Here is a 27311-nt window from a genome sequence, read left to right as displayed (position 1 = left end):
GTAATTGCCGAAACGTTTAGGAATTGGGGGCCAAAAAGGGGCCAAAAATAAGCATTTTTCTAGTTTCCAGACAATAACTTGTGTTCAAGTGTATGGATCTCTCTGAAATTGTACTGCAAGGTACCATACCACAAAGGGAAGGCTGGGATTGAGTTTGGGGGTGATGAATCATAAGGGGGTTCAAAAAATTTTGGGGGGGGGATATATTTTTTTTTCCTTTTTTTTCTTTTTTTCCTTTTTTTTTTCTTTTTTAAATTTTCCATTTTAAGTTGGTTATTTCTGATTTATATTTAAAAGCAAATAATAATGATATGGTAGGAGATACACACCAAACAGGATGTGTAAATTATTATATAATAAGTATTGTGCAATAGCAAGAAATTTTCAATTGCACAGTATTGCACAATAGCAAGAAATCTTCAATTGCACAGTATTGTGCAATAGCAAGAAATCTTCAGTTGCACAGTATTGTGCAATAGCAAGAAATATCCAATATCACAATATTGCGCAATAGCAAGAAATTGTCAATTGTACAGTATTGCGCAATAGCAAGAAATATTTAATTGCACAGTATTGTGCAAAAGAAGATACTTCGTATAAGTTGCTTATTTCTTGACCAATTTCAATGGGGTTTTATTCTTGAATTCTTGGGGGTCTTTAATATGCTGAATCTAACCGTGTATTTAGTTTTTGGATTTTTGGTACCGTTTTTAAATTGGTCCACATTGAGGTCCAAAGGGTCCAAAATTGAACTTTGTTTGATTTCATCAAAAATTGAATTCTTGGGGTTCTTTGATATGCTGAATCTAACCATATATTTAGATTTTGGATATTGGACCATAATAGGTGAATGTCCAATTTAAAATTTTTAAGTTCTTAGACCACATTCATTCTGTGTCAGAAACCTATGCTGTGTCAAATATTTAATCACAATCCAAATGCAAAGCTGTATCAAGCTTGAATGTTGTGTCCATACTTGCCCCAACTGTTCAGGGTTCGACCTCTGCGGTCGTATCAAGCTGCGCCCTGCGGAGCATTTTATTGTTTATGAAAATAAAGATATATAATTCATCAGGTTTTTGAATAAAAAAAAGGTGCGAACGAACCCAGGGGGCGAAAGTGTAGGGCGCGAACGGACCCGATACCGACAACAATATGAGATTTAAACAATGTATCTGAGTGGACTGGATCAAGTGGAACTCAGGTGTTTGTTTATTTCATCATCTTCTGATGGACTAAGAAAAAGTGTACAACAAAATTTAGTTAAGTTTTTAATTTTGTATATCTAGGGCATGCTATGCCTCAAAACTTTTTCAGTTGCACAAGTTTGTCTGCACTCGGGTAAATTTTGTGATGTAAACACAGCCATTTTAGCCATAGGGTCCACGTGAACCTTAATGAGGTCTTTACACGAAATCCATTGGACATGTTGGACAAAATGCATTGAATGTTGAATGTATACTGATTGATATTTTAATCTTATATACATTATTTTTTTATTGGTTGTTTTGGGTTTATGTCATTTTATTCAATAGGGAATTGTCAAACCTGTGGGTAAAAAAACATGTTGCAGCACTGACAATATCTATTATCTAACCTTGAACCTCAGGAAAACCTAACAAATTAATTTCATAATGTCAGAAATTTACTGTATGCATACACATGAGGGCTGTTCCAGATTTAAATGCATGAGGGAGTGGGATGGGAAGCACTGAAATTAATAAGTTGTTGGTGGTTGCTTTTTAGAATTTTATATTATGGGTTGTTTGGGTCTAAAATAAAGGCCTCCGATCCCCCCACAAGTTTAAATCTGGAAACAGCCCTATGAAGTCAGTAAAATCATATAAAATTTGGTCAACTTCCAAAGAGGTCTTTTGTTTTGAATTTTTATTAAATCATTGTAAATGTAAAATACTGTACATGTACAATGTTGGTGCTTTTCTTCATGCACTTAGTACATGCATATTTTAAACTTTTCTTTTGTTTTCTTTACAGTTTAAAAGTCATGTAAGAAAATGCCTAACTGTTCTGTGTGTTTAGATTTAGTGAGAGTAGCCACATGTTGTGTGCCATGTGGCCATATTTTTTGTTATTCGTGTATCCATCGTTGGATATCTCGTTCACCTGATACAAAGTGTCCACAATGCAGAGGAACTATACACTGTATACAGAAAGTTATACTGGAGGCCAATGAATCGGCAGGTATGAGTATTAGAGCGTACATGTAGATGTTATGTCTTATTTTCATGAAATAAGCTTACCAAACCATGTACAATGTAGCTTTATTGTGATATTTTGACAGTGCATGCTCAGCCCCAAATTCAGCCTTTGGAGATAAGGTAGTAATTTCACTATTTAAGACCTGTCATAGTGGCAATTTAGCGTATGACCACTATTAAATATAGCCTTTTCCAAAGCATGAAATCAGGAATTTGATTTATTTTTACATTAAAATTTGAAGCAAGTTATTTCCCTTTGTTAGTTGTAAATGAGTAATACATAAAGTACTTTTTTTATTGCATGTGGAGACTCCTCAATGAGCTTTTTTTAATCCCTGTTAATTGCATTTCATATTTGATTTATATGTTTTAAGATTAACAAAAGAGGTATGATCTCAACTGATATTCTTTTTTTATTTCAATTTACAACTAAGACCATGAAGAATAATAACACTGCAAGAATAATAGATAAATATATAGTACTTACATTTATAAACATTATAAAGAGAAAAGATTCTATAAATGCATACATTTTGTTATAATCTGCTGAAATTGGCAAAAGAGATTATTTTACTGCTTTCAGAATTAACAGAAGAAGATTTGCAAGATCCATGGAGTAATTCAGACTGGGACAACATGCTTTTATCAGTATTAAATATTTGGAAGACAAGTCCTGTGAAGCGAGTCTGTGATCGTGTAAAAGGTACATTATATTCAAAAGAAAAACAGTAAACTTTCATTAAGGCACCGCCAATCAATAGGAGGAAGCCTATAGTAATCTGCATGTTTATTTGTCACAAACCACATGACACCCTAAATGCAACTGCTCTGAGGCACATTGACAGAAACATCTCATATTTGGTAGTATTGTTTGCCATCATGTGTAGTCAACCATATTTTACCGTCAATTTGAATCAGCAATTTTTATTAAGGAAGTTATTTGAACTTTGACCATTTTTTGTTGGACCATCATACTGCAATGATCCTTGTGAATTTTGGTAGGTTTGTTTCCAATCATTTGTAGTTGACCATATTGCACCGTCATTTTGATTTGACCAGTTTTACTGGAGTGACGTAACTTTGCCCTTTTTTGGACTTTTGGACCCTTGTGAGCATAATTCCTCTGAGACCTTTGCCCTTTTTTGGACCCTTGTGAGCATAATTCCTCTGAGACCTTTTCAGATTTGACAGAATACTCTTATACTTAGTAGGATTGTTTGCCATCATGTGCAGTTGACCATATTGTACCATCATTTTGATTTGACAATTTTACAGGAGTTATGGGACTTTGATCACAATTTACATGCAGTGGTGCTCTCTGTGATGGCTACCAGCTCATACATCTAACTGATTCTATGACAATAAAAAAAGAAAAGATATAATTAGAGCCATAATTTTATACCCCTAAAACTACCAAGATACAACCCTTTCAAAGATATGTTAATTATGTCAAACTATGCATATATACTAACATAATCAGTGAAATAAAATTATCATAATATTCTATTCAAATATTAACCTTTACACATCAAAAATTTAAAAAAAAAATCATTTATTATGTCTCGATATCATTTCTTATCTGAATTGAAGTATCCTAATAATAACTTTAAATACTGACGTGACTGATACATTAAATATTTTTTTACATTTTACAAGTTAACAATCTTTTGTATTTTTTTAATCTTTTTTTCAGACCGTACCCAAAGCAATATCTATGCAAGAAATTTTATGGATGGATGCATACAAGGTTACCAACACTGTTCCCACTTATTAGGGGAATTTCAACGAGTAGATGGTAATAAATTAAAGGTTTTACCTATATGAAATTTAAAGATTTTTGCTCCTCTGTTTTAAAGCAACAAGCTTTAAAAAATTTTTTTTTAAAGACTATTTATTGATAGTATATCATGTATATAAATAACAGAGCAAAAAAAAAGCAGAAAAAAAAATGAAAGGTCCATGTCCTTGTTTTTGAGATATAAGCCATTGAAAATTTGGTTGGAAATGAATCTCTCTAGATTTTTCCTACATTTAACATTGGTACCTTTTTTCTTTCAAAAACTTTGAAAAATAACAAGAATTTTATAAGATTTAAAAAAAAATAGCTTTTTAAACTACATGTATTAAAATTATGAATAGAAAAGTATGTGTAAGCAGGCAAAATTTTTAATGGCAACACATGGGTAAAACCAGCGGATTCTGAATATCTGACAAAAGTAAAAAAAACAAGAGCAGCAAACATCCTTAATTCTAGTTCTTCATCAACATATCTTTTTTTTTCAGAACAATTTTCTGATAAAATTCTATTGAATAAAAGTGGTGAATGACACAAAAGTTTAAATTAATTTAAATTAAGAGTTGTTCTAAAAATATCAGGTGTTGTGACCAAATTTGTTAAAGTGGAACCATGGTATATTTAATGTTAAATCTCATCAAGCTTGTTGATTTAATTGAGTAATAGGCAATTGATTTCAACATTTGACAGTTGTTTAAATACATGTAATCATTATAATGTCTGATTGAATTGACCATGTGTAAAGGTTTGATAGTAAAATTTTGAAGACGCTAAACAATCTAATGATCTGGAATTGCATAGCTCCAACAGTCTCCATATTAAAATATAGCCTTTATGCCTTTATTTCATGCTGAATAATGATATTTTGAATACTTTTGAATATTTTATATACACCGGTAACATAGTAATGAATGGTGACCAATTTTATGGAATGGTACAATGATATATCATGTATATCAAAATGTGTGATATATGTAAAAGAGAAATTGATTATTGTTACAAGAAAAAAACAACACATATCTAAAATGAGTATCACTTTCAAAATACAAGTGTGTAAACAAACTTTGTTTACACACTTGTATTTTGTTAATTGTACATTGTGCATTAGTAAACTTTACACCTGCACTTTAAATTAAAGTACTGAAAATATGATTGTCTTAAAAATTTTGAAGGTGATATAGAAGATAAAGCAGAGTGGTTGAAGGATAAAACTGTGTTTTACTTGGACATTTTAAAAACAAGAGCAATCAACCATCCCAGAATAGGTAATATATAATGATAACTGATATGATTATGTGTTGTATGTATTTGTTCAGGAAATGATAAAGATTACGAACATGCATTTATTTATTAATATCAATAACAATGAATAGCTGTTTTAAACTCACATTGCTAGGGAAGCCAGTGTCAACACTTTCTAGTCACTTGGTATCCCTTGTCTTTAGTCATTGTTAATCATTATAAAATCTTCTCTGATACCACTTGACCAAACATGACCACAATCAGTTTCAAAAATGTATTTAATGTATGCTTTTACTGTGCCTGTAGCTAATTTTAGAAACAAATTTTAGGTGCAAGTAATTGAATATTATCACTGTGCCAGTTTAACGAATTTTCTTATTTGTTGTTATAACTTTTTTACAAAAATTTAATTCAAACCTTATTTGGAATACAAAATATGCACATGAGGTAAGCATTACTGATTTAAGTAATTAGTGGTTGGTTACAACACTTTGTGTACAAAATTTTAATTTGTTCAAATGAGTATAATGGCAGTCCTTAAATATGCATAGACAGACAGTTATAAATTTTGGCCAATATGTCTTGTACACAAAAATATCGGATATTCAAATGAGGTATATTGAGAAAGTGGTAAAATGGACTGGATCAAAAGCATTGTAATTAAACTAGAAGGAAATTTAAGTTAATGAATGGAATGGTTATTGGTGACTGAGTGGTCTAAGTAGTTCATCTACAGTATCACTAGTCAGCTGTCAACACTTGTGTTGTGAGTTTGAACCCAGCACACTGCAGGTTTGTTTGACTCCGATCTTAATTGATTAGGATTGCAAGTTTTCCTGCTAAGGTGGGTGGTTTTCTAAGGGCACTCCGACTTACTCCATCAATACAGACTAGCCACCTAGATATAGCCAAGAGTGCTCAATGTGGCGTTAAACACAAACAATCAACCAATCAAGGAAATATTTTCAAGTTGCAAAACTACTTTCTAAAAAAACACATTGAATATCCTTAATGTTTATGCATGATACATGCTATAAGTTATTCCATGTTTTCTGTTTACAGTTGACTTGAGAACTCGATGGAGTAATCTTAATGATGACAAGAAGTTCTGGTATAGTGTATTTTTAGTCATAATATTATTCCTGTTAGTAGCAGACGTACAGAATGAAAATGGACTCTTCCAGTTGGTCACATGGCCTATATGCAAGACAATGTTAACAGTTGTGTATGAAATTTTACGCTGTCTGTTTTATATTCCTGTTCGTCCAGTATTTGGGTTGATCAGATGTGCCATAGAAGTTTTATGGATTTTAGTAGATATAGTTATCAATACAATTCTATGTTTGATGAACATTGTTACAATTCTGTTATTACTTCCTGCGAACTTGATGAACAGTTTTGGCATCTTGATTCCCAGTTTGGCAACAAAAGCAAAAATGTTTCTACCAGTGGTAATGCTACTGTATGTCTTTGTGCCAAATTTTCAGCTTTGGTGTCGACGAATGTTGGTCCGACTACAGAGGAATGATCAGGCTCAGGAACATTAAAATATGCATTGAAATGTAAATAAGTGAATATGATAAAAAAAACAATTTATTTTTATACATGTTTAAAATATATTTGATAAATGGAGTAAAATATTGTTACTTACATAGTTTTAGAAAAAATGTTACAGAGAAATTTTAAGAGGGCTTTGAACATTGGTAACTTTAAGATGTACAATGTAATAAAGAAATGATATCTTACAAAGTTAGCATAATGTACAAATAGAAAGACTGGAATTATTAGTCAAAGGCATAATATAAATTTTGTTAACTTTAATACTTATTGAATGTTATTGGGTGTTTTAAGTTTACTGATACCTGAAAAAAACTGGTTTGCTGACATGGTTTACATATCTTTATTCATACTCTGACAACAAAGAATTGTGCATTCATACAAATGGAACAGTTTGCTGTTTCTTGAAATTGAATACACATTTTGTCCTTTTTAAAAGTCTTTGATGAAGATGGCATTGGTCATTGAACCATTTACAAACTACAGATTCTTTTTGTTATTTTTTTCCTTGAAAAGGGGGGGGACAAGGAGGGGAGGGTGAAAAGAGTGTTGAAGCATTAGCTTTTAAAAGTGTTAAGAATTAAGAAATACCAAGCATCATGGTATTGATCAATAGGAAAGAAAATCATGTTCATGTATACATGATAGGCCAAGTACTGAAAAATCACTTCAATGATCAACATCGGAAAAATTATATTTTTTTTTAAATTCCTGACCTTGAGGAAGCACTTTGAAAATCACAGTTGTGGGTTGAATTATGTTTTATGATGTATCAAACCCTCAATTTTATGAAGCATATCAATTCTTCAGCTTGAATGAGGCATATCAAAGCTTCCACTTGTATAAATGTCTTTTCAAGTTCCAATTTATGTATCTTTTAGAAAAAAATCCAAAAGTCATTTTAAGATACCATAAGATGTATAAAAATATAAACAGAATGAAATAAAACTCAATTTTTATATATGATTCATCATAAGTACCAACATGATCATACTATGATTAAGGTACTATAAAAATGTTTATGTTTTGTTTTATTCACCTTCTACCAAATAGTGTTACAGTTTTACTTCTTCCTAAATATAGAATGAATAAAAATTCAAAAATCTTGCAAAGAAATCTGTTCAAAGATAACAGAGATATATGTAAGGTAAAGTCTTCTGAATCAGGCTGTTTCTCTTCAGCAATACTGATTTCAACATTATTTTTTAGATATCTCTGTATAAAATTAACATTGAACTGACCAGATAAAAGACAATTGATAAACAAATGCCTAGTTTCTGCTGTAACTCCTTGTATACATGTACAAAATGTACATTGTTTATTTACAATTACTACAAAGATGTTTTGTAAAATAGTTGAACTTCCTATTTGTCTAATTTACATACTATGTGAGATAAATACATGCATAATAATATTTGTTAGATGTAAAAAGTTAGTTTTTTCTACATTTTTGTACATTGTAAAGGGTGTCAAATTGAAATGATTGTTTTGTTTTATATGTAGCCTTGAACATGTACATTACATTTCAAATATCAATATGTAAAAGTTACTGACATATCATATGACCTCATTTACAAATGTAAACTATGAAACGTGGATCTTTTCTGATTCAGTACAAAGTAGATATGGCCCAATAATGAGGGTAAAGACCCCACATGATGTGACGTCATTCAAAAGAGTGATATAGATTATTAGGGAGACATAATGAATGTTGTTTCTATTCCAGCATTAAAACTTAGTATTAAATATACTAAGAAAATTATGATTTTCTATTGAAAATCAATCTTATTTGAACTCAAACACAAAGTGTTCTTTTAAAATATCTAATATATATGCTTGTTGAAAAACCATTGCATTAACCTTCATATGACCTATAGTTGTTAACTTGTACATCTCCTTGGTTTCTGGTGGAGAGTTGTCTCATGCCACATCTTTTCATTTTTATATTCAATCAATGGAATGTATTAGCAGATAGGCAATACATGGATAAAATAAACATCATTTGATAGGTTACGTTTAATTGCAGTTATATGAAAAGATGCATGACTATCCATGAATTAAAATGTTGTACATACAAACTTGCATTATAAGCTGTCAATCAAAACATGCATGATCTCATTTGATACCTATGCAGTTGAAAACATTGTATCATTTATTAAATTTTTGTTTTTTATGTGCCAAACAATTTGTGTTTTACTGTAGGTTTATAAGAATGTGTTTGAACAAATTTAACATGATATAAGAGAACTTTGTTTTATTAAATATACATTTGATAACTGCAAAAAATTTATTTCAAATTTATATTTTCATGCACATAGTATAGAAAGAATATATATATACATAAGCTTTATGCAATTATCAATATATACATATCCTAACTTACAAAAGAATGGAATGTAGTACATGTAGCCCCCGGCTACACACATCCCACTCTATTCCTTTTTTCCCGTAGTCACTGTCAACCCTTCATGTCGCATAAAGTCAAAGCTCAAAATGTTGATGTTGAATAGAACTGACATAACTTAATCAATGTTTAAGTATTCTGAATTCAAAGAGTTGCATCATTTTTTTTTTGTGTGTGTGGGATAGACTTAGAAGGTTACAATGTACCTTCTGTTGTCACCCTGGAAAGATAAATGTTTGGAAGATGTTTTACTTGTTTCCATCTTCAACTTTCCCATTAATCATTACAAGATTTTTTTGATGACCCTAAAATATATTAATGTTTACAATGGTCAGATATTACAAATTTAAGGAGTATTTGAAGAAGGAAAGAAGCTCTTGTTACAAATCATGTCTATTTACTTTTCAAACAAATTGATTAACAAAGTTGTGTCAAATATTTCATGGCAATTACCATGGAAATAAATCCTATAAAATGTAAAAACATAAGAAGGAAAAATTCTATAAAATGCATATAAGACATAAATAGAAATCTATCTAGGACTGACAAAGTGAATCAATATATATTACTTTTTGACAGCAATGTTGGGCCTCAGTTACAGTCAAATAAAACTCACTGGTGTAAATACTTGCAGCTTTTCATTGGTTCTTCTATTGCAACTGACTCTCTTTTTTTAAAAGTCAGCATAAGGGGAAACAAATCACTCATTCATTGTAGGTACCAGTTTGATTAAAAAGGACCAGTAAAACTCACTACTTAACAAAAACAGGGTTAAACTTGTTTTGTGAATACTATCGAAAGCTTTATATATTTGTTCTGCTTCAGTAGTTATTCATTGACTTTTACAACACACTTGGATATTATTATATTTGTTAATGAAAGAATTGAATCATTATGTAGAATTGTATATTAACATGTGATTTTGCTGTTTAAGTATGGGCAGTTTTTGGATTATTAATTTGGGCTTTGACAGGCAAATTTACCTTAACCATCTCATGGTCTAAAGATTACAAATGTGTGGAATGATGTCTAGATATTGTATTTAGTCCAATATAATGCATGTGGAGGAATTTTTAATAATAACTTGTTCATTGTTTGAATTTTTTAGAAATATAAATGCTTATTACTTTAACACAGGGTTAGGGCTATTCCATTAAAATGTGTGTGGGAGGGTAGGAAGGGACTTTCAAAATATCCCTACAACCAAGAACCATTTTTGTCGAGCCTTCGACTGTAGTCGAAAAAGCGAGACATAGCGATCAAACATTCCGTCGGTGGCGGCGGCCACAAATATTCACTCTGTGGTTAAAGTTTTTGAAAGTTTAATAACTTTCTTAAACTATCCTGGATTTCTACCAAACTTGGACAGAAGCTTGTTTATGATCATAAGATAGTATCCAGAAGTAAATTTTGTAAAAATAAAATTCCTGTTTTTCCGTATTTTACTTGTAAATGGACTTAGTTTTTCTGCCGGGAAACATTACATTCACTCTGTGGTTAAAGTTTTTAAAATTTTAATAACTTTCTCAAACTATCCTGGATTTGTACCAAACTTGGACAGAAGCTTGTTTATGATCATAAGATAGTATCCAGAAGTAAATTTGTTAAACAAATTTTTTCATTTTTTCCGTATTTTACTTATAAATGGACTTAATTTTTCTGCCAAGAAACAATACATTCACTCTGTGGTTAAAGTTTTTAAAATTTTAAAAACTTTCTTAAACTATCCTGTATTTGTACCAAACTTGGACAGAAGCTTGTTTATGATCAAAAGCTAGTATCTATAAGAAAATTTTGTTAAAATTTTGTACCTGTTTATCCGTATTTTACTTATAAATGGACTTAGTTTTTCTTCCAGTTAACATTAAATACAGTCTGCAGTTAAAGTTTTTAAAACATTTATTAGATTCATAAACTATCCTGGATTTATACCAAACTTTGACAGAAGCTTCTTACAATCAAAAGATAGTACTTATCTAAAGGAATATTTTTATTGATTTTTTTTCCTCATTTTGTTGAGCCTTCGATTAACAGCAAAAGTAGGCGAGACACTGGGTTCCACGGAACCCTTACAAATTTTTTAGATAATTTTGCATAATGGTAATAGACGCATACTGAAAAAAGACCCATGACCCACATTCAATAATTAAACTTCCCTTCCTACCCTCCCACATACATTTTAATGGAATAGCCCTTATTGAAAATAAAGTAAAAAATGCCACAGGGTTTAAGATGAAGGTGTATTATTTTTTGTGATGTACTGCTTATTATAGCTTTAATAAATGTACTTGATTGTGTCCAGAATTAAATGCTACAGAAAAGACATTCTCTCTTTTTATCAAATAAATGTTACCTTTAGTTTTTAAACCCAGTAAACAAAGTGGGAGTGTATAGTGTTTGTTTATTTTTCTGTCTAAACTTTGTTCTGTAGTTCTCTTTAACCATTGACTGGATTTTCTTAAAACATTTAGAAAATAATCAGTAACTTATGGAATTGCGAATCTTCTGTTCTATTTTTTAGCTGGTTGATTTGTGGGTTGCCAATAGCAAAACATAGACTTAACCATATTTCCATGAAAAATGGTGGCCGGCATTTTATATCTGTAACTGCTCCTATACCTGTAACTGGATTTTCAGATAGGGGGCTGGAGGTATAATTTGTCAGCTTTGCTCATAGCTTTTTAAGTATAACCTTTTGTTGCATATTTTTGGACAACCTATTAAATGCTTAAAACCTGCTTATAAAAAAGTGTCATTTTTAAGATGAAGACTTCCAACTTTAATTAATTTATTCAGGTTCTATTGACATTTAAGTAACTACATTTTACAAGTACCTAGAGAGGTAGCCTAGTTAGATTAAAAGAGTGAATGTTAATATGACAAATATGTAATTTATTATTTTCTGCTTTTTGACATTTTTTTAGCAATATGACTATTAATTTGTTGATTCCAATCCTCTGTTGTTTTTTTCTATGCATTTTGTATTAACTTTAAAATAAAAAGTTTAAAATAAATAACTTTCTGTTGTCTTTCCTATTTTGTAGTGTTTCCTGTGTATAAATTAGCTTACATAGCCAAACAATTATTTCAAGATCACAGGGCAAGGTCAACACATGAAAGATTAAGTTGTAGATCTACATATTAAGGGGAAGGCCCAGTATGAGAACATACCAGAAAATAGTATCTATTTATACAAAGTCTTTTCTTCTTTCTGGTGTAAACTTTTTACTGTGTTAGATATTTATGCATATCAAAATGAAATGTGCAGATAATTTTTATACGACCGCAAAAAAATTTTGCGGTCGTATATTGGTATGACGTTGGCCTTGTTGTCGTCGTTGTCTGAAGACACATTGGTTTTTCGCACTCTAACTTTAGTTTAAGTGAATGGATCTCTATGAAACTTTACCATAAGGTTCAATACCACAAAAGGAAGGTTGGGATTGATTTTGGGGGTTATGGTACCAACAGTTAAGGAATTAGGGGCCAAAAATAAGCATTTTTGTAACTTCCAGACATAACTTGTGTGTTAGTGTATGGATCTCTCTGATATTGTACAACAAGGTTCCATATCACAAAGGGAATGCTGAGATTTATATTGGGGGTAATTGCCTCCAAATTTTTGGAATTAGGGGCCAAAAAAGGGGCAAAAAACAAGCATTTTTCTTGTATCATGACAATAACTTGTGTGTAAGTGTATGGATCTTTCTGAAATTGTACTACGAGGTTCCATATCACAAAGGGAAAGCTGGGATTGATTTTGGGCGTAATTGCCTCAAAATTTTAGGAATAAGGGGCAAAAAAACAAGCATTTTTCTAGTTTAGGACAATAACTTGTGTGTAAGTGTATGGATCTTTATGAAATTGTACTACAAGGTTCCATATCACAAAGGGAAAGCTGGGTTTGAGTTTGGGGGTAATTGCCCTAAACGTTTAGGAATTTGGGGCCAAAAAGGGGTAAAAAAACAAGCATTTTTCTAGTTTCCAGACAATAACTTGTGTTCAAGTGTACGGATCTCTCTAAAATTGTACTGCAAGGTACCATACCACAAAGGGAAGGCTGGGATTGATTTTGGGGTTAATTGCCTAAAAATTTTAGGAATTAGGGGCCAAAAAGGGGCAAAAAAACAAGCATTTTTCTAGTTTCAGGACAATAACTTGTGTGTAAGTGTATGGATCTTTATGAAATTGTACTACAAGGTTCCATATCACAAAGGGAAAGCTGGGTTTGAGTTTAGGGGTAATTGCCCTAAACGTTTAGGATTTTGGGGCCAAAAAGGGGCCAAAAACAAGCATTTTTCTAGTTTCCAGACAATAACTTGTGTTCAAGTGTACGGATCTCTCTGAAATTGTACTGCAAGATACCATACCTCAAAGGGAAGGCTGGGATTGAGTTTGGGGGCGATGAATCCTAAGGGGGTTCAAAAAATTTGAGGGGGGATTTTTTTTCCCCTTTTTTTCTTTAATATTTCCATTTTAAATTGGTTATTTCTGATTTATATATAAAAGCAAATAATAATGATATGGTTTGAATAGGTAAATTAAAATTTTTTAAGTTCTTAGACCACATTCATTCTGTGTCAGAAACCTATGCTGTGTTAAATATTTAATCATAATCCAAATTCAGTGCTGTATCAAGCTTGAATGTTGTGTCCATACTTGCCCCAACTGTTCAGGGTTCGACCTCTGCGGTTGTATCAAGCTGCGCCCAGTGGAGCATTTTATTTAACTGGTTATGATGAATAATTGCTACGGCATGCAGATTTCTGACATGTCAAAATGTGTTTTATGCAGTGGGAATTCCCCCCGAAATACCTGTTTGAACATCTCTTTATTTGAGGAAACCTCATTTTGGAAGGTTATTGGTCAATGTAAAGATTTCTTCATTGGGGGGTTTGCTCAGTAATTTAGTTTCTGAGGTAAGTTTTTCTTTGACTCATGATTACTGTCTCGACTTGACGAAGTTGAAAAAGTGAGACTTATGTGTGCTGTTCCCTGTGACAGCGTTGGCATCGTTAACAATGTGTTAGTTTGTGATTAGTTCAGTTTAAGGGGAACCACTTGTGGTCAGTCAATGATATTTTGTAGGCAGTTTTATAAGTATTGGCACATCTCATTTCCATGGAGATTATTTGGCCTGCCCCCTCAGTCATGAAATATGTGGAAGGAACAATAGGTTGAAGTACTTAAGGCATAATCATAATCGTAATTGATTGATTTCTATTTACTTAAGGTCAAGTTACAGTAAATGGGCTACTTAACAGATATTTCTAAAATTTTGCATACAACTTTGGATCGTTGAACTCTTAACTGAAAATCAAAAAAATATAGCATCTATCTCTTTTATCATCTGAAATATTACTGATTGAATTCTTTTAAAATAGGTGAACATTTGTATAGAAAGCACATAAAATCAGCGAAAACCTTCTTATATTTATCTTAAAATCATCAAATATCTAATTTCTAATACAAAGATTTTTCTTTAAAAACTATATGTTGTTGATACATAAATTTCCGTTTTAATAAAGTAAAATAATGACAGGGTCACCGACTGCCTTTTTAAGGTGTACATCATTCAAAGTGGTGTTCTAGGTGAAAAAATCGAAATAATTGTAACGTCATCATGTTGCAGGCCGTAAAATGTTAATTTTTGACGTTTTTCACTACCAACTAGGTAGCAGATTTTTTTTTAGACAAATAAGGAAGTTGGTGACCATATGATTATTCTATATCATTAAAACGAAAATTTATGTATCAACAACATATAATTTTTTAAGAAAAATCTATGTATTAGAAACTAGAGATTTGATGATTTTAAGACAAATTTAAGAAGGTTTTTCACTGATTTTATGCACAGGCGGATTTAGGGGGGGGGGGGGCAGGGGACCCGGGCCCCCCCCCCTTTTTTGGGAAAAATTTTGTTGATTATATAGGGAATCACTGAAGCATGACTGGAGCGGGCCCCCACTTATGAAAATTTCTGGATCCGCCACTGTTATGTGCTTTCTATACAAATTTAATGTTCACATTTCATGCCCTGGAACTTAACTATGATTGCACCAGTTTACCTAAATAGCTTGTAAAAACAAAATAAGTTGCGACCTGTGACATCAATTTTTTTTTTATACAGGAATATGTTTTCTTTTCAGTAATAGTGGATAAACTGAAAATCTGTGCTTTGAATACAATGTCATCAGAATTTTTTTTTGTCTTGCTGTGATTTTTATTAATGTATACCATCTGTAACATCATTTCAATTTATTCAGATAAGGCCTTTTCCTATGTAACATATAACTCGCCACATAAATTTATAGTTTGAATTCAATTTGAAGAATATGATTTACATGTATTGACAGTTGCCAAACACTTCTTGTGCTTCATTTTCACTTTCAATTGGTGTTATTTGCAGAAAGTATTTGTGATTGGTCATTGATATTTGATAATGTTATGGTCATTATTAAGAATAATATGTTAGCCTAGCTGGCCTTGCATGACCTTTTTTTTCATGCATCATGGTTTGGTTAAAAGTTTTTTGGTTGGGTTGTAACTTTCCCAGTAACTATAAAACTTTTGTCACTAGGATAAAATACAATGACATTGTAGGATACATTTTATGAGAAATGCATGTTCTTTCAAAAGGTGTCACAGGACCAAATTGGACCTCAAATTGCATGCTTGAATATTAAGGCTCCATGTTGAAGGCCGTACTTTGACCTATAATTGTTTACTTTTTACACATTGTGACTTGGATGGAGAATTGTCTCACTGGCACTCATACCACATCTTCTTATTTCTATTGAATATTTTACTCTATAAATATTGATGGCAGCAAAAATTACGAATGTTGAACTGTTTAATGAATAATTTATTAACATAACAATTACCATGATTGTTTCTATAAATATTTTAGAAGCATCAATTGTTCTTGAGGTAGGAATTTATTAAAATCAATATTTCAATGATATAGCATAAGATCTTGAACATAAATAAAGTAACCTCTTAAACTATCTGAATAACATTATGAACCTAGATATGACAATTAACAAAATTACACATAAATTCAAAATGCTGTGTAAACAGAACAAACATGTATAGATCTTGGTGTGTGTGTGTTGTTCAGGAGAAGTAATTCACTTTTACCTAGTATTGATAAAAATAAGGACGTAAAATATACTGTTCTTTTTTTTAAACAAGCAGAGGATTCTGGACATATGTCTATATCAGAATCTGGAGGATAATAAACAAACAAGGTATATGTTGAACAAGACTAGTGAACAGAGTGTGACTTGAGGTTTGTTTGTTAAAAAAAATACTACTGGCAATAAAAAATAAATTATGATAAATGTGTTTCAAACAAAGATATAATTTACAATAACATATCATTTTAAAACAAAACTCTGGACAGATTTTTGCAATATTTAAACAGTACAACCTGTTCTACATTTTTACAAAATTTCATTAAAATCTGAAATATCACCTAATTTTTCTTAACTTTTAAATCATGGTCCTTCTCTGGTAAAGTTACAAAAGTGATATAAAAACTGACTTAATATATATAATACTGTAAACAGGACACTAACAATTTCATACATCTTTGAAAAATTTCAATGCTGCTTAATAATATTCATATAAACACATTCTCAATTTTATATATTTGAATTTTTACATACATTTGTATTAATCTATCACATCAAATTTTTTATGTAAATTATTCTGATATTAATATAATCCTTAACAATGAATCATTTCTTACCCTAGTCTTTAAAACCTTGCCCTAGGCATTCCAAGGAAAGACAAGTCTGTTACAGGTATAACATGTCCATCTCCTTGAGTAACATTACACAGAAATTTAACATCGTTAATAAAATCTCTGTGACTTTCTTTGTCTTTTAAAACATAACGATTATGATGTGGATATTTCAGATGAATTTCTCTCAAAGTTTCTTGAATAATGAGTGGTTCCTTAGCACCATAGACATCTGGATCCTCTGGGTAAAGATCATCCCCTGAAAATAAAATAAAAACAATATTTATTTTATTTTTTTCAATTTCACAGCTTTAAATGAAACAGATATTTGATCTAATGGTTAAAAAAATAACTCTAGAACGGTTAAAGTGACAACACCAAAATTCAAACTTGATCTGTATTTTGTGGTAATAAGCATTGTGTATAAGTTTCATAACATTTGGTTGAGGCAAACTAAAGTTAGAGAACGGAAACGAAAAATTCAGCAATTTTTCCATTTGTAAAGGGGCATAACTCTAGAACGGTTAAAGTGACGCCACCAAAATTCAAACTTGATCTGTAAATTGTGGTAATAAGCATTGTGTATAAGTTTCATAACATTTGGTTGAGGCAAACTAAAGTTAGAGAACGGAAACAAAAAATTCATCAATTTTTCCATTTGTAAAGGGGCATAACTCTAGAACAGTTAAAGTGTCAACACCAAAATTCAAACTTGATCTGTATTTTGTGGTAATCAGCATTGTGTATAAGTTTCATAACATTTGGTTGAGGCAAACTAAAGTTAGAGAACGGAAACAAAAAATTCAGCAATTTTTCCATTTGTAAAGGGCATAACTCTAGAACAGTTAAAGTGTCAACACCAAAATTCAAACTTGATCTGTATTTTGTGGTAATAAGCATTGTGTATAAGTTTCATAACATTTGGTTGAGGCAAACTAAAGTTAGAGAACGGAAACAAAAAATTCAGCAATTTTTCCATTTGTAAAGGGCATAACTCTAGAACAGTTAAAGTGTCAACACCAAAATTCAAACTTGATCTGTATTTTGTGGTAATAAGCATTGTGTATAAGTTTCATAACATTTGGTTGAGGCAAACTAAAGTTAGAGAACGGAAACGAAAAATTCAGCAATTTTTCCATTTGTAAAGGGGCGTAACTCTAGAACCGTTAAAGTGACACCACCAAAATTCAAACTTGATCTGTGTTTTGTGGTAATAAGCATTGTGTATAAGTTTCATTACATTTGGTTCAGACTAACTTAAGTTAGAGAACGGAAACCAAAATTTCAGCAATTTTTCCATTTGTAAAGGGCATAACTCTAGAACAGTTAAAGTGTCAACACCAAAATTCAAACTTGATCTGTATTTTGTGGTAATAAGCATTGTGTATAAGTTTCATAACATTTGGTTGAGGCAAACTCAAGTTAGAGAACGGAAACGAAAAATTCAGCAATTTTTCCATTTGTAAAGGGGCATAACTCTAGAACGGTTAAAGTGACGCCACCAAAATTCAAACTTGATCTGTCAGTGTTTTCCCTAGGCTGTTCAAGCATTGCGGTACCGCTACGCATAAATTTCGACCGCCATGCTTTCATCATTGCCGCAATGCATCCCGCTATGTGTGAAAATTATAACTGTGTAAAATATTTATTATCGATTTTGAAAGTGAAGTGACAAGTGACCACACGCCACATGTGTTTTAAACTGATCCGACTGATAATTGGATGCATCACGTCGCGCGTGCCGGGATTTTACAACCTTCTTGATTAGTTGGTTATATATCGAGACTTCGGTTACATAATAGAAGTGGCCAGTTAGCTGATAAATAAATAGTCAGATTAATCTCCAATGCATATCTTTCTGTGCTAAATAAAAAGTTTAACCTTTTCCAGTGTAAATTTCACCTTAAAACGGGGGCGTGTTTTTTTGTTCTTCGGTAGTGAGCCAGAAGAGGTCCATTTCTATTTTTTTGAATTAGGAAGATCTTCTGGCTCTCTTCCACCTCTTCTTTTTAAATAGGTGGTTTAGACGGCAGAGGCACAAAACAAACATGGCGTCGTTTAGTCTAAATGACATTAATAAATTCATGAATGAATATATATTAGAATGTGAGCTGTGTTATAAACGTTTTTATGGTATGACAACCTTAGTAGGACATCTCTGTAGGACGATAAGCTGGATGAATATAAGAACTACACGGACAATAACAGTTAAGGGACAACTATTCGTTGAAATTTTAGGGAAGGGATTTTGATTGGTGTTTTACGCTACTTTCAACACTCATGATTGGGCTAGTAGTCAGCCTGTTTAAATCAATAGATGAGGAATTAATGAAGAAGGAAAGAGGGCATTATTATTCATTTTAATTTGTCGCTTATCATACCTATTTTTTAGCACTTACCAGGCAACCATATCAGTCATATACGAAATCCTCCTGTCCCCCATCCCAACAAATAAATAAATATCAGATGGTTTTCTCTTATTAAACACAAGTTTAAATTGATCATGCTAATTTTTAACGCCCAATGACAAATATTTCATGCATGTTCAGGAAAACACGAGATAAAATGTCGGGTAAATTATATAAAAACGAAGAGATGTGATATGATTGCTAATGAGGCAACTATCCTAATATAAAGTGGATGTAAGCAATTATAGGCAACCTTGAGGCCTTCAACAATGACAAAACCCGATACTGTAAAGCCGTTTATAAAAGGCCATTAAAAGTGTGAAACAATTCAAACGATAAAACTAACAGCCTAATTATACAAAACAAAACAATTTACAAAATATCAAATTTGAGTTGAGACATGAACCAACGACAACCACTAAACTACAGGCTCCTGACTTGGGACAGGTTCATAAAGAATATGGCAGGGGTTTATATAAAAACGAAGATGTGGTATGATTGACAATGAGACAACTCTTCACAAGAGACCAAATGATACAGAAATTAACAGCCATATGTCACAATACGGCTTTCAACAATAAGCAAAGCCCATACTGGCACATAGTGAGCTATAAAAAGCCCCGAAATCACAAATGTAAAACAATTCAATGGTAAAAACTAACGGCCTAACTAATATACAAAATAAAGTGAACGAAAAACAAATAAGTAACACAGCAACAAACGACAACCACTGACTTACAGGCTCCTGACTTGGGACAGGCACATACATACAGAATGTGGCGGGGTTAAACATGTTAGCGGGATCCCAACCATCCCCTACCTGGGACAGTTATGTAACAGTACAACAACTTGTTTGTGAGCGCTCAATCCTCCCCGAAGCTGAAACAGTAGTGTAGCAGTACAATATAAGAACAACCTGCGCAAATCTGTTGCAATTAGATTAACTCAAAAGATCGGTACGAGACACACAAAAGAAACCGGACAACTAACATTAAGACAATAGACTCAAAGCATCGAACTAAGAGTATTTGCAATTACCAGAAGTTCGTTCAAAGCTAGTTGCAACTAGTACTGAAATAAATCTTGTTCTCCCAGACTTAAGTATCAATCAGTACACAACCAACTGATATCTTGTTAATCCAGCTCGGTTACTTTAAAAACAAAAATGGAAAGACTAAGATTTCCTTTTTCATCAGTCGTATTCCAGACAAACATTGAAGAACTCTTGTGCAGTTTAAGATTATTCTTAAAAATCTAATAGTGGGGGTTAAGCCTGATTTGTTCAGCAAAATTGAGTTAAAGGAAAGCATAAAGAAAATTGTAACGAACAGAGAACACTTTTACAGTCATGTCTACTGCATGGACGTATCTTAATTTTCTAAAAAAATCGTAAACTTAATTTATGTCATCCAACATAACAAAAACCTGCTATATTCGGCGGCAAATTGCATTTTTATTTTATTGATCTTCCATAGAATATCTCCAGAAGAGGTCCAGATTCATTTTTTTGGACGCTTCACCAGAAGACATTCTGGAGATGTACCGAAGAGACCAATAAAACACGCCCCGGGTGTTTGACATCGTTATTTTACTGTGATCTTTAAAAAGTAGAAATTTAAAATAATTTGGTATAGTACTCTGGTATTATAAAATAAAACTAACGTAATTTCACCGAGAATGGACAAAACTTTTGTTTTAATAAATTTTCGCAGTTTTTTCATCAGCTATATTTACATCGATGAATTATTTTTTGATTGGTCACAACAATCAGTTATTTTTAGATTAGTCGCGGTTGATTGATTATATCAAAGAATACACATCACCGCCACCGGGCCGAGAAAAAGACGTGTCTTATGAAATATTTAAAAGATTTGATAGAAAAACTTTCAAAACATACGTAGTTATTTACGGAAATATTGTTTTTAATAAACTTGTGTTGTTCTACTTTTATTTGAATGGGTCACATGAAGCTTAAGTGTAGCGGATTCATCTGCCGTTTTTTACACAAGTGGGGCTAAATTTCTTTCTCTTCGGCAAGATAGGTTTTTGTCGAGCCTTCGAATTTAGTCGAAAAAGCGAGACATAGCGATCCTACGTTCCGCGGCGTCGTCGTCGTTGTTGTCGTTGTCGTCGGCGGCGTCCACAAATATTCACTCTGTAGTTAAAAGTTTTTGAAATTTTAATAACTTTCTTAAACTATCCTTGATTTCTACCAAACTTGGACAGAAGCTTGTTTATGATCATAAGATAGTATCCAGAAGTAAATTTTGTGAAAATAAAATTCCATTTTTTCCGTATTTTACTTATAAATGGACTTAGTTTTCTGCCGGGAAATAATACATTCACTCTGTGGTTAAAGTTTTTAAAATTTTAATTACTTTCTTAAACTATCCTGGGTTTGTACCAAACTTGGACAGAAGCTTGTTTATGATCAAATGCTAGTATCTAGAAGTAAATTTTGTTTTTTTCCAGTTAACATTACATTCAGTCTGCAGTTTAAACATTTATCAGATTCATAAACTATCATGGATTTTTACCAAACTTGGACAGAAGCTTCTTACAATCAAAAGATAGTATCAAGAGGAATATTTTTATTGATTTACTTCCTCATTTTTGTTGAGCCTGCATTAACAGAAAAAGTAGGCGAGACACTGGGTTCCGCGGAACCCTTACGAATTTTTTACAATTACGAAGCGTTATAAATAAATTGGACAGAGATGTATTTAAAAAAAATAGTTACAAATTGTCATGAAATAAAATGTCAGCTTAACTTCCAAACAATGTCATCCGTATGTCAGGTATTCTTTATTGACGACTTCTGTAATAAACACAATAAACTTTGTTTTATTGTTTCCTGTAAAATCTCTGTGAAGCAATGATGACATTCAAAGTTTTATTTAACAACTTGCTGTTGATGCTGAAACCATTCTATCAGCAAACTGAGGACACTGTTAGTGAAAGAATGTAAAGACATGACATTTAGGCAGACAATGAACAAAGTTGCCAGTCTTGGAACTTTGTATCCTTGTCTGTCTAAGTATGCAGTATTGAGTCTTCCATTACCAGTTTCAACAGCTGATTGTGAAAGGTGTTTTTCATGCTTAAACAGAGTTAAAACACCTTTGAGAAAAAGACTATGCCAAAAAGTGCTGAATTGCTTAATGCATATATCAATTGAAGGACCAAAGGAGAAAGATTTTGATTTTGAAAAATGTGTGGTGACCTTTGGAAAGTTGAAACAGAGGATGATATCAACAAAATAATGTGTAGGCCTACATGGCATTATTTTGTAAATAACTATTGCAGACTGGATTATTTTTATTATTGTTTATAAAGTCTTCCTCTCATCTGTAATAAATACATGACAGACTTATATGAATTGCTGTACCTAAAAGAAAACAATTAGATTGGTATATGGCTTTAAACATATAAATTATGTAGTGTTACTAATTCTGGAAAAAGAAGCGTCGCGCGCCGCGTTGCAAATTCACCTTGGACCCACCATGCATGAAAAATTTTCTAGGGAAGACACTGTCTGTAAATTGTGGTAATAAGCATTGTGTATAAGTTTCATAACATTTGGTTGAGGCAAACTAAAGTTAGAGAACGGAAACAAAAAATTCATCAATTTTTCCATTTGTAAAGGGGCATAACTCTAGAACAGTTAAAGTGTCAACACCAAAATTCAAACTTGATCTGTATTTTGTGGTAATAAGCATTGTGTATAAGTTTCATAACATTTGGTTGAGGCAAACTAAAGTTAGAGAACGGAAACAAAAAATTCAGCAATTTTTCCATTTGTAAAGGGCATAACTCTAGAACAATTAAAGTGTCAACACCAAAATTCAAACTTGATCTGTATTTTGTGGTAATAAGCATTGTGTATAAGTTTCATAACATTTGGTTGAGGCAAACTAAAGTTAGAGAACGAAAACGAAAAATTCAGCAATTTTTCCATTTGTAAAGGGGCGTAACTCTAGAACCGTTAAAGTGACACCACCAAAATTCAAACTTGATCTGTGTTTTGTGGTAATAAGCATTGTGTATAAGTTTCATTACATTTGGTTCAGACTAACTTAAGTTAGAGAACGGAAACCAAAATTTCGGCAATTTTTTCATTTGTAAAGGGGCATAACTCTAGAACAGTTAAAGTGACGCCACCAAAATTCAAACTTGATCTGTATTTTGTGGTAATATGCATTGTGTATTAGTTTCATAACATTTGGTTGAGGCAAACTAAAGTTAGAGAACGGAAACGAAAAATTCAGCAATTTTTTCCATTTGTAAAGGGGCATAACTCTAGATCGGTTAAAGTGACGCCATCAAAATTCAAACTTGATCTGTATTTTGTGGTTATAAGCATTGTGTATAAGTTTCATTACATTTGGTAGAGGCAAACTAAAGTTAAAGAACGGAAACCAACTTTGGGACGTACGGACAGACGGACATACCTACGGATAGACAAGGGTAAAACTTTATGCCCCCGCCGTATATATAGATGGTTCATGTCTGTCATATTTGTTTTCCGTAAATTATATTGTATTATTAACATTATAAATTAGGCTGTTAATTTTCTCGTTTGAAATGCTTTACATTTTTTCATGTAGGGGCCTTTTATAGCTGACTGTATGAGTTTTTCTCATTGTTGAAGGCCATTCAGTGACCTATAAATATAGAATAATGGCATTTTTGTTTATGATGCTGACTTGATCAGCGAACCTGAAATTAATTTTTTTTGGGGGGAGGGGAGGGGGAATGTGCGACTTGCAGACTTTTTTTTTACTAATTCATTGATAAATGGCACAGTTGTGAGCAAATTTAAACAGGCTTTTGTTTGAATTAGGTTTTAGAATATGCAAAATCAATGCAGTATTTTTAATAAAATTTTAGATTTATATCTCCTATTTTTTAAGTTCTCTTTTTTTTATAATTATCAATTTATGCAGACCACAAGACAGTAAAATAGAAAACATTTGTCATTAAAAAAAGGCTCTTAAAAGTTACCAAGAAGGTGACATGTTGATAAATTTGTCGTCACATGAATGGCATTATCATGATTCCTCAAATCTCCCTGTTGAGTCTTCATGTCTACCTTAAATTCTGAAGTGGGATGACACCTAAATGCATCTATATACTATCAACATATCTGAATTATCCAATTTTAGACAGAATCTTCAGATTTGCCTTAAACTCCAAAACTTTGTTCAAGCCAAAAATATACAACAATTTCTATACATGTACCTGGATAAAGAACAAAGATTCCATCATCACAGATAGCAGGTACTGGAAAATTTCTTGTTACTCTTTTGTCGATTCTGGTCAAGCAAAATTCATTCAACTCCTCCATATCTTTAAAATTTAGAAATCTACATATTTCATAAATCTGTGGTGGAGCCAGTTTAACTTTAGATTCTAAATGACTTTTAATTAACTCATCTGGTGGAGACCACTGAAGATAAAACAAGGTAAACTAGATTAATTACATTTGTATTTGTTAATATTCTAGTTAGTATAACATGAATTACCATTGTGTTATATATTCAACAAAGTCATAACAATTGTCAATGAAATTTGTGATTATAAATTACCCATAGTCATAAACTGTCATCATGGTCATTAAATAAATAAATAAAATGACAGTGTTACATTGATAAAGAATATTAAAAAAAAATAATGTGCAAGTTGTAGATATATAAGCTTAGACCAAACAGTAAACATACTGAAGGTGATTGTTCATTCACCAAAAAAATATAGTCATAAATGTATATGGTTGAATTGTAATTTAAAGCAACTGAATATTTTCATGCTGTATTTTGAGCAGATATAAACAAAAGTGATTCCAAAATGACTGCCTCTGAAAAAATGTTATCCGAAATCAAAAACTGTAACAATTACATGCAACACTATTTTTGTTTTATCTAGCAATGAGACATGCTACACTTTGCTTTGATTGGACTAACCACATTTAGAACATGTACACAACATCAACACAATTAATGATTTGAAATGTCGACTTTGTATCACATAATTTTTAAATAATAAATTATAAAGGGACATAACTGAAGAACGGCAAAAGTGACACTACCCAAATTTGAACTTGATCTGAGTTTTGTGGTAATAAGCATTGTGTGTAAGTCTCATAACATTTGGTCAAGTCAAAATTAAACATTGCATTGTATAAAGCATTGATTGTAGATGATTCAACTACAATCATGGACAAAGGAAGATAACTCCAATTTTAAAAATTACTTGACATTTAGAAGAAAATAAAAATTTTGCAATTTTTCAATTTATAAAGGGATATAACTCAAGAACGGTTAAAGTGACGCCACCGAAATTCAAACTTGATCTGTGTTGTGTGGTAATAAGCATTGTGTATAAGTTTCATAACATTTGGTTGAGGCAAAACTTAAGTTAGAGAACGGAAACTAAAAATTTTGCAATTTTTCCATTTATAAAGGAGCACAACTCTAGAACGGTTAAAGTGACGCCACCAAAATTCACACTTGATCTGTGTTTTGTGGTAATAAGCATTTTGTATAAGTTTCATAACATTTAGTTGAGGCAAACTTAAGTTAGAGAACGGAAACTAATAATTTTGCAATTTTTCCATTTATAAAGGGGCATAACTCTAGAACGATTAAAATAAAGTGATGCCACCAAAATTCAAACTTGATCTGTGTTTTTGTGGTAATAAGCATTGTGTATAAGTTTCATAACATTTGGTTGAGGCAAACTCAAGTTAGAGAACGGAAACCAATTTTGGGATGTACGTAAATAAACTAATGTTAAACTTCCATTTTGTAACATTTCAAAGTCTGATAAGATCTTTAAAATTTCATCAAATTGAATACTTTTGTGAGGATATTTGACTGCCTGATTCATTACATTATCACAGCAATTCTTGCTGTTTTTTTATGCCCCCGCCGTAGCGCCGGGGGCATTAAGTTTTACCCTTGTCCGTTTGTACGTACGTATTATCAGACTTTGAAATGTTACAAAATGGTAGTTTCACATTAGTTCATTTAAACAAAGTAGAGTAAAAGGTGGATTTTAACCTGTAAATGTACAGTTTCTTTATCATCATGCATAGCATCTGGTACGGTGTCCAATAAACAAAGAAAGAATGCAGTATCATATCTTCTTTTGGAACCTTCATCAGTTCCCGATGATCTTCTTGCCAAACTAACAGGTGTCAACCAGTTTGACCATTCTGTTAATGACCATATATCAGGAACCATATCAAATTCTTGGCACATTTTGATGAATTGTGTTGCATCTTTATCTACTTTCTCCCTCCACGTCTCAAAATCAGATATAGCAATATTACCAGTTTTGCCATAATTCTTTGATATACTTGAAGATTCTGTTAAGGTATGTATTTTATTGTCATTTGAAGATCTGGTTAGCAATATTCCACATTCTTCAAATGTCTCTCTTATAGCACAGATTCTAAAGGCAACTTCACTTGGGATTTTCGAATAATGATCATCCCTTTGTCTGCTAAACATTGGAGGACCTTTCCCCACCTTAGCAAAATGGGCAAATGTCTGTGACCATACATCATTGCCAAGAGAGGAGAAGACGTCAACCCATTCTGGGGAAAAGTCAGCATCTTCTGCCACGCCCCCTGGAAACACACTCAAGCTTGGCATAAATTTGCTTTTCCCACTTCTTTTCAGCATCAAAATTTCATAAGAGTATTTGTTTGCAATATTCTTCGATTTAGCAGCAATAATCAGAGTAGCTGCCTCTCTCCAATGTTTTAAAATAGTAGCCATGTTATAAAGAATTTGTCTTATCGAAGTGGACAATTTTATTCTATGGGGGCAGCCATCTTTAAATTTCTGGATATACCTATGTTCATGAAATTATTAAAACGTCTAATGAAACTTGAGACCATCATAACTTTTATGTTGTAGATAAGATTTCAAAATAT

General features: G+C 31.9%; 2 protein-coding genes across 2 annotated transcripts; one reads left to right on the top strand and one right to left on the bottom strand.

Annotated features, from left to right (window-relative positions):
- Nucleotides 1–1990: 1990 nt before the first annotated feature.
- LOC127701602 (uncharacterized) lies at nucleotides 1991–12234 on the top strand. The gene is made up of 5 exons (XM_052205558.1): nucleotides 1991–2202; nucleotides 2803–2922; nucleotides 3913–4014; nucleotides 5187–5279; nucleotides 6319–12234. The coding sequence occupies exons 1-5, from the start codon at nucleotides 2016–2018 to the stop codon at nucleotides 6801–6803; spliced, it is 987 nt and encodes a 328-aa protein (XP_052061518.1). The 5' UTR covers nucleotides 1991–2015; the 3' UTR covers nucleotides 6804–12234.
- Nucleotides 12235–16061: 3827 nt separating this feature from the next.
- Nucleotides 16062–27221, bottom strand: LOC127701601 (acyl-coenzyme A diphosphatase NUDT19-like). The gene is made up of 3 exons (XM_052205557.1): nucleotides 26431–27221; nucleotides 24614–24821; nucleotides 16062–17223 (listed from the first exon to the last, which is right to left on the bottom strand). Exons 1-3 carry the CDS (start codon nucleotides 27151–27153, stop codon nucleotides 16979–16981), a joined length of 1176 nt encoding a protein of 391 aa, XP_052061517.1. The 5' UTR covers nucleotides 27154–27221; the 3' UTR covers nucleotides 16062–16978.
- Between the last annotated feature and the right edge of the window lie 90 nt (nucleotides 27222–27311).

Source organism: Mytilus californianus, unplaced genomic scaffold, assembly GCF_021869535.1.
Source record: "Mytilus californianus isolate M0D057914Y unplaced genomic scaffold, xbMytCali1.0.p SCAF_5, whole genome shotgun sequence".
Lineage (NCBI taxonomy): Eukaryota > Metazoa > Mollusca > Bivalvia > Mytilida > Mytilidae > Mytilus > Mytilus californianus.
Note: the sequence above shows the minus strand (reverse complement) of the source record. Positions and strands in the feature narration are given on the sequence as shown.

Excerpts from the sequence above, each read along its gene's own strand:
- LOC127701602 (XM_052205558.1), top strand. The coding sequence starts at position 2,016 with ATGCCTAACTGTTCTGTGTGTTTAGATTTAGTGAGAGTAGCCACATGT. Across the intron at positions 2,923-3,912 it reads AGTCTGTGATCGTGTAAAAG|ACCGTACCCAAAGCAATATC; the intron begins GTACATTATATT and ends TCTTTTTTTCAG. Across the intron at positions 5,280-6,318 it reads AATCAACCATCCCAGAATAG|TTGACTTGAGAACTCGATGG; the intron begins GTAATATATAAT and ends TTCTGTTTACAG.
- LOC127701601 (XM_052205557.1), bottom strand. The coding sequence starts at position 27,153 with ATGGCTACTATTTTAAAACATTGGAGAGAGGCAGCTACTCTGATTATT. Across the intron at positions 24,822-26,430 it reads AAGAAACTGTACATTTACAG|TGGTCTCCACCAGATGAGTT; the intron begins GTTAAAATCCAC and ends TTTTATCTTCAG. Across the intron at positions 17,224-24,613 it reads AATCTTTGTTCTTTATCCAG|GGGATGATCTTTACCCAGAG; the intron begins GTACATGTATAG and ends TTTTATTTTCAG.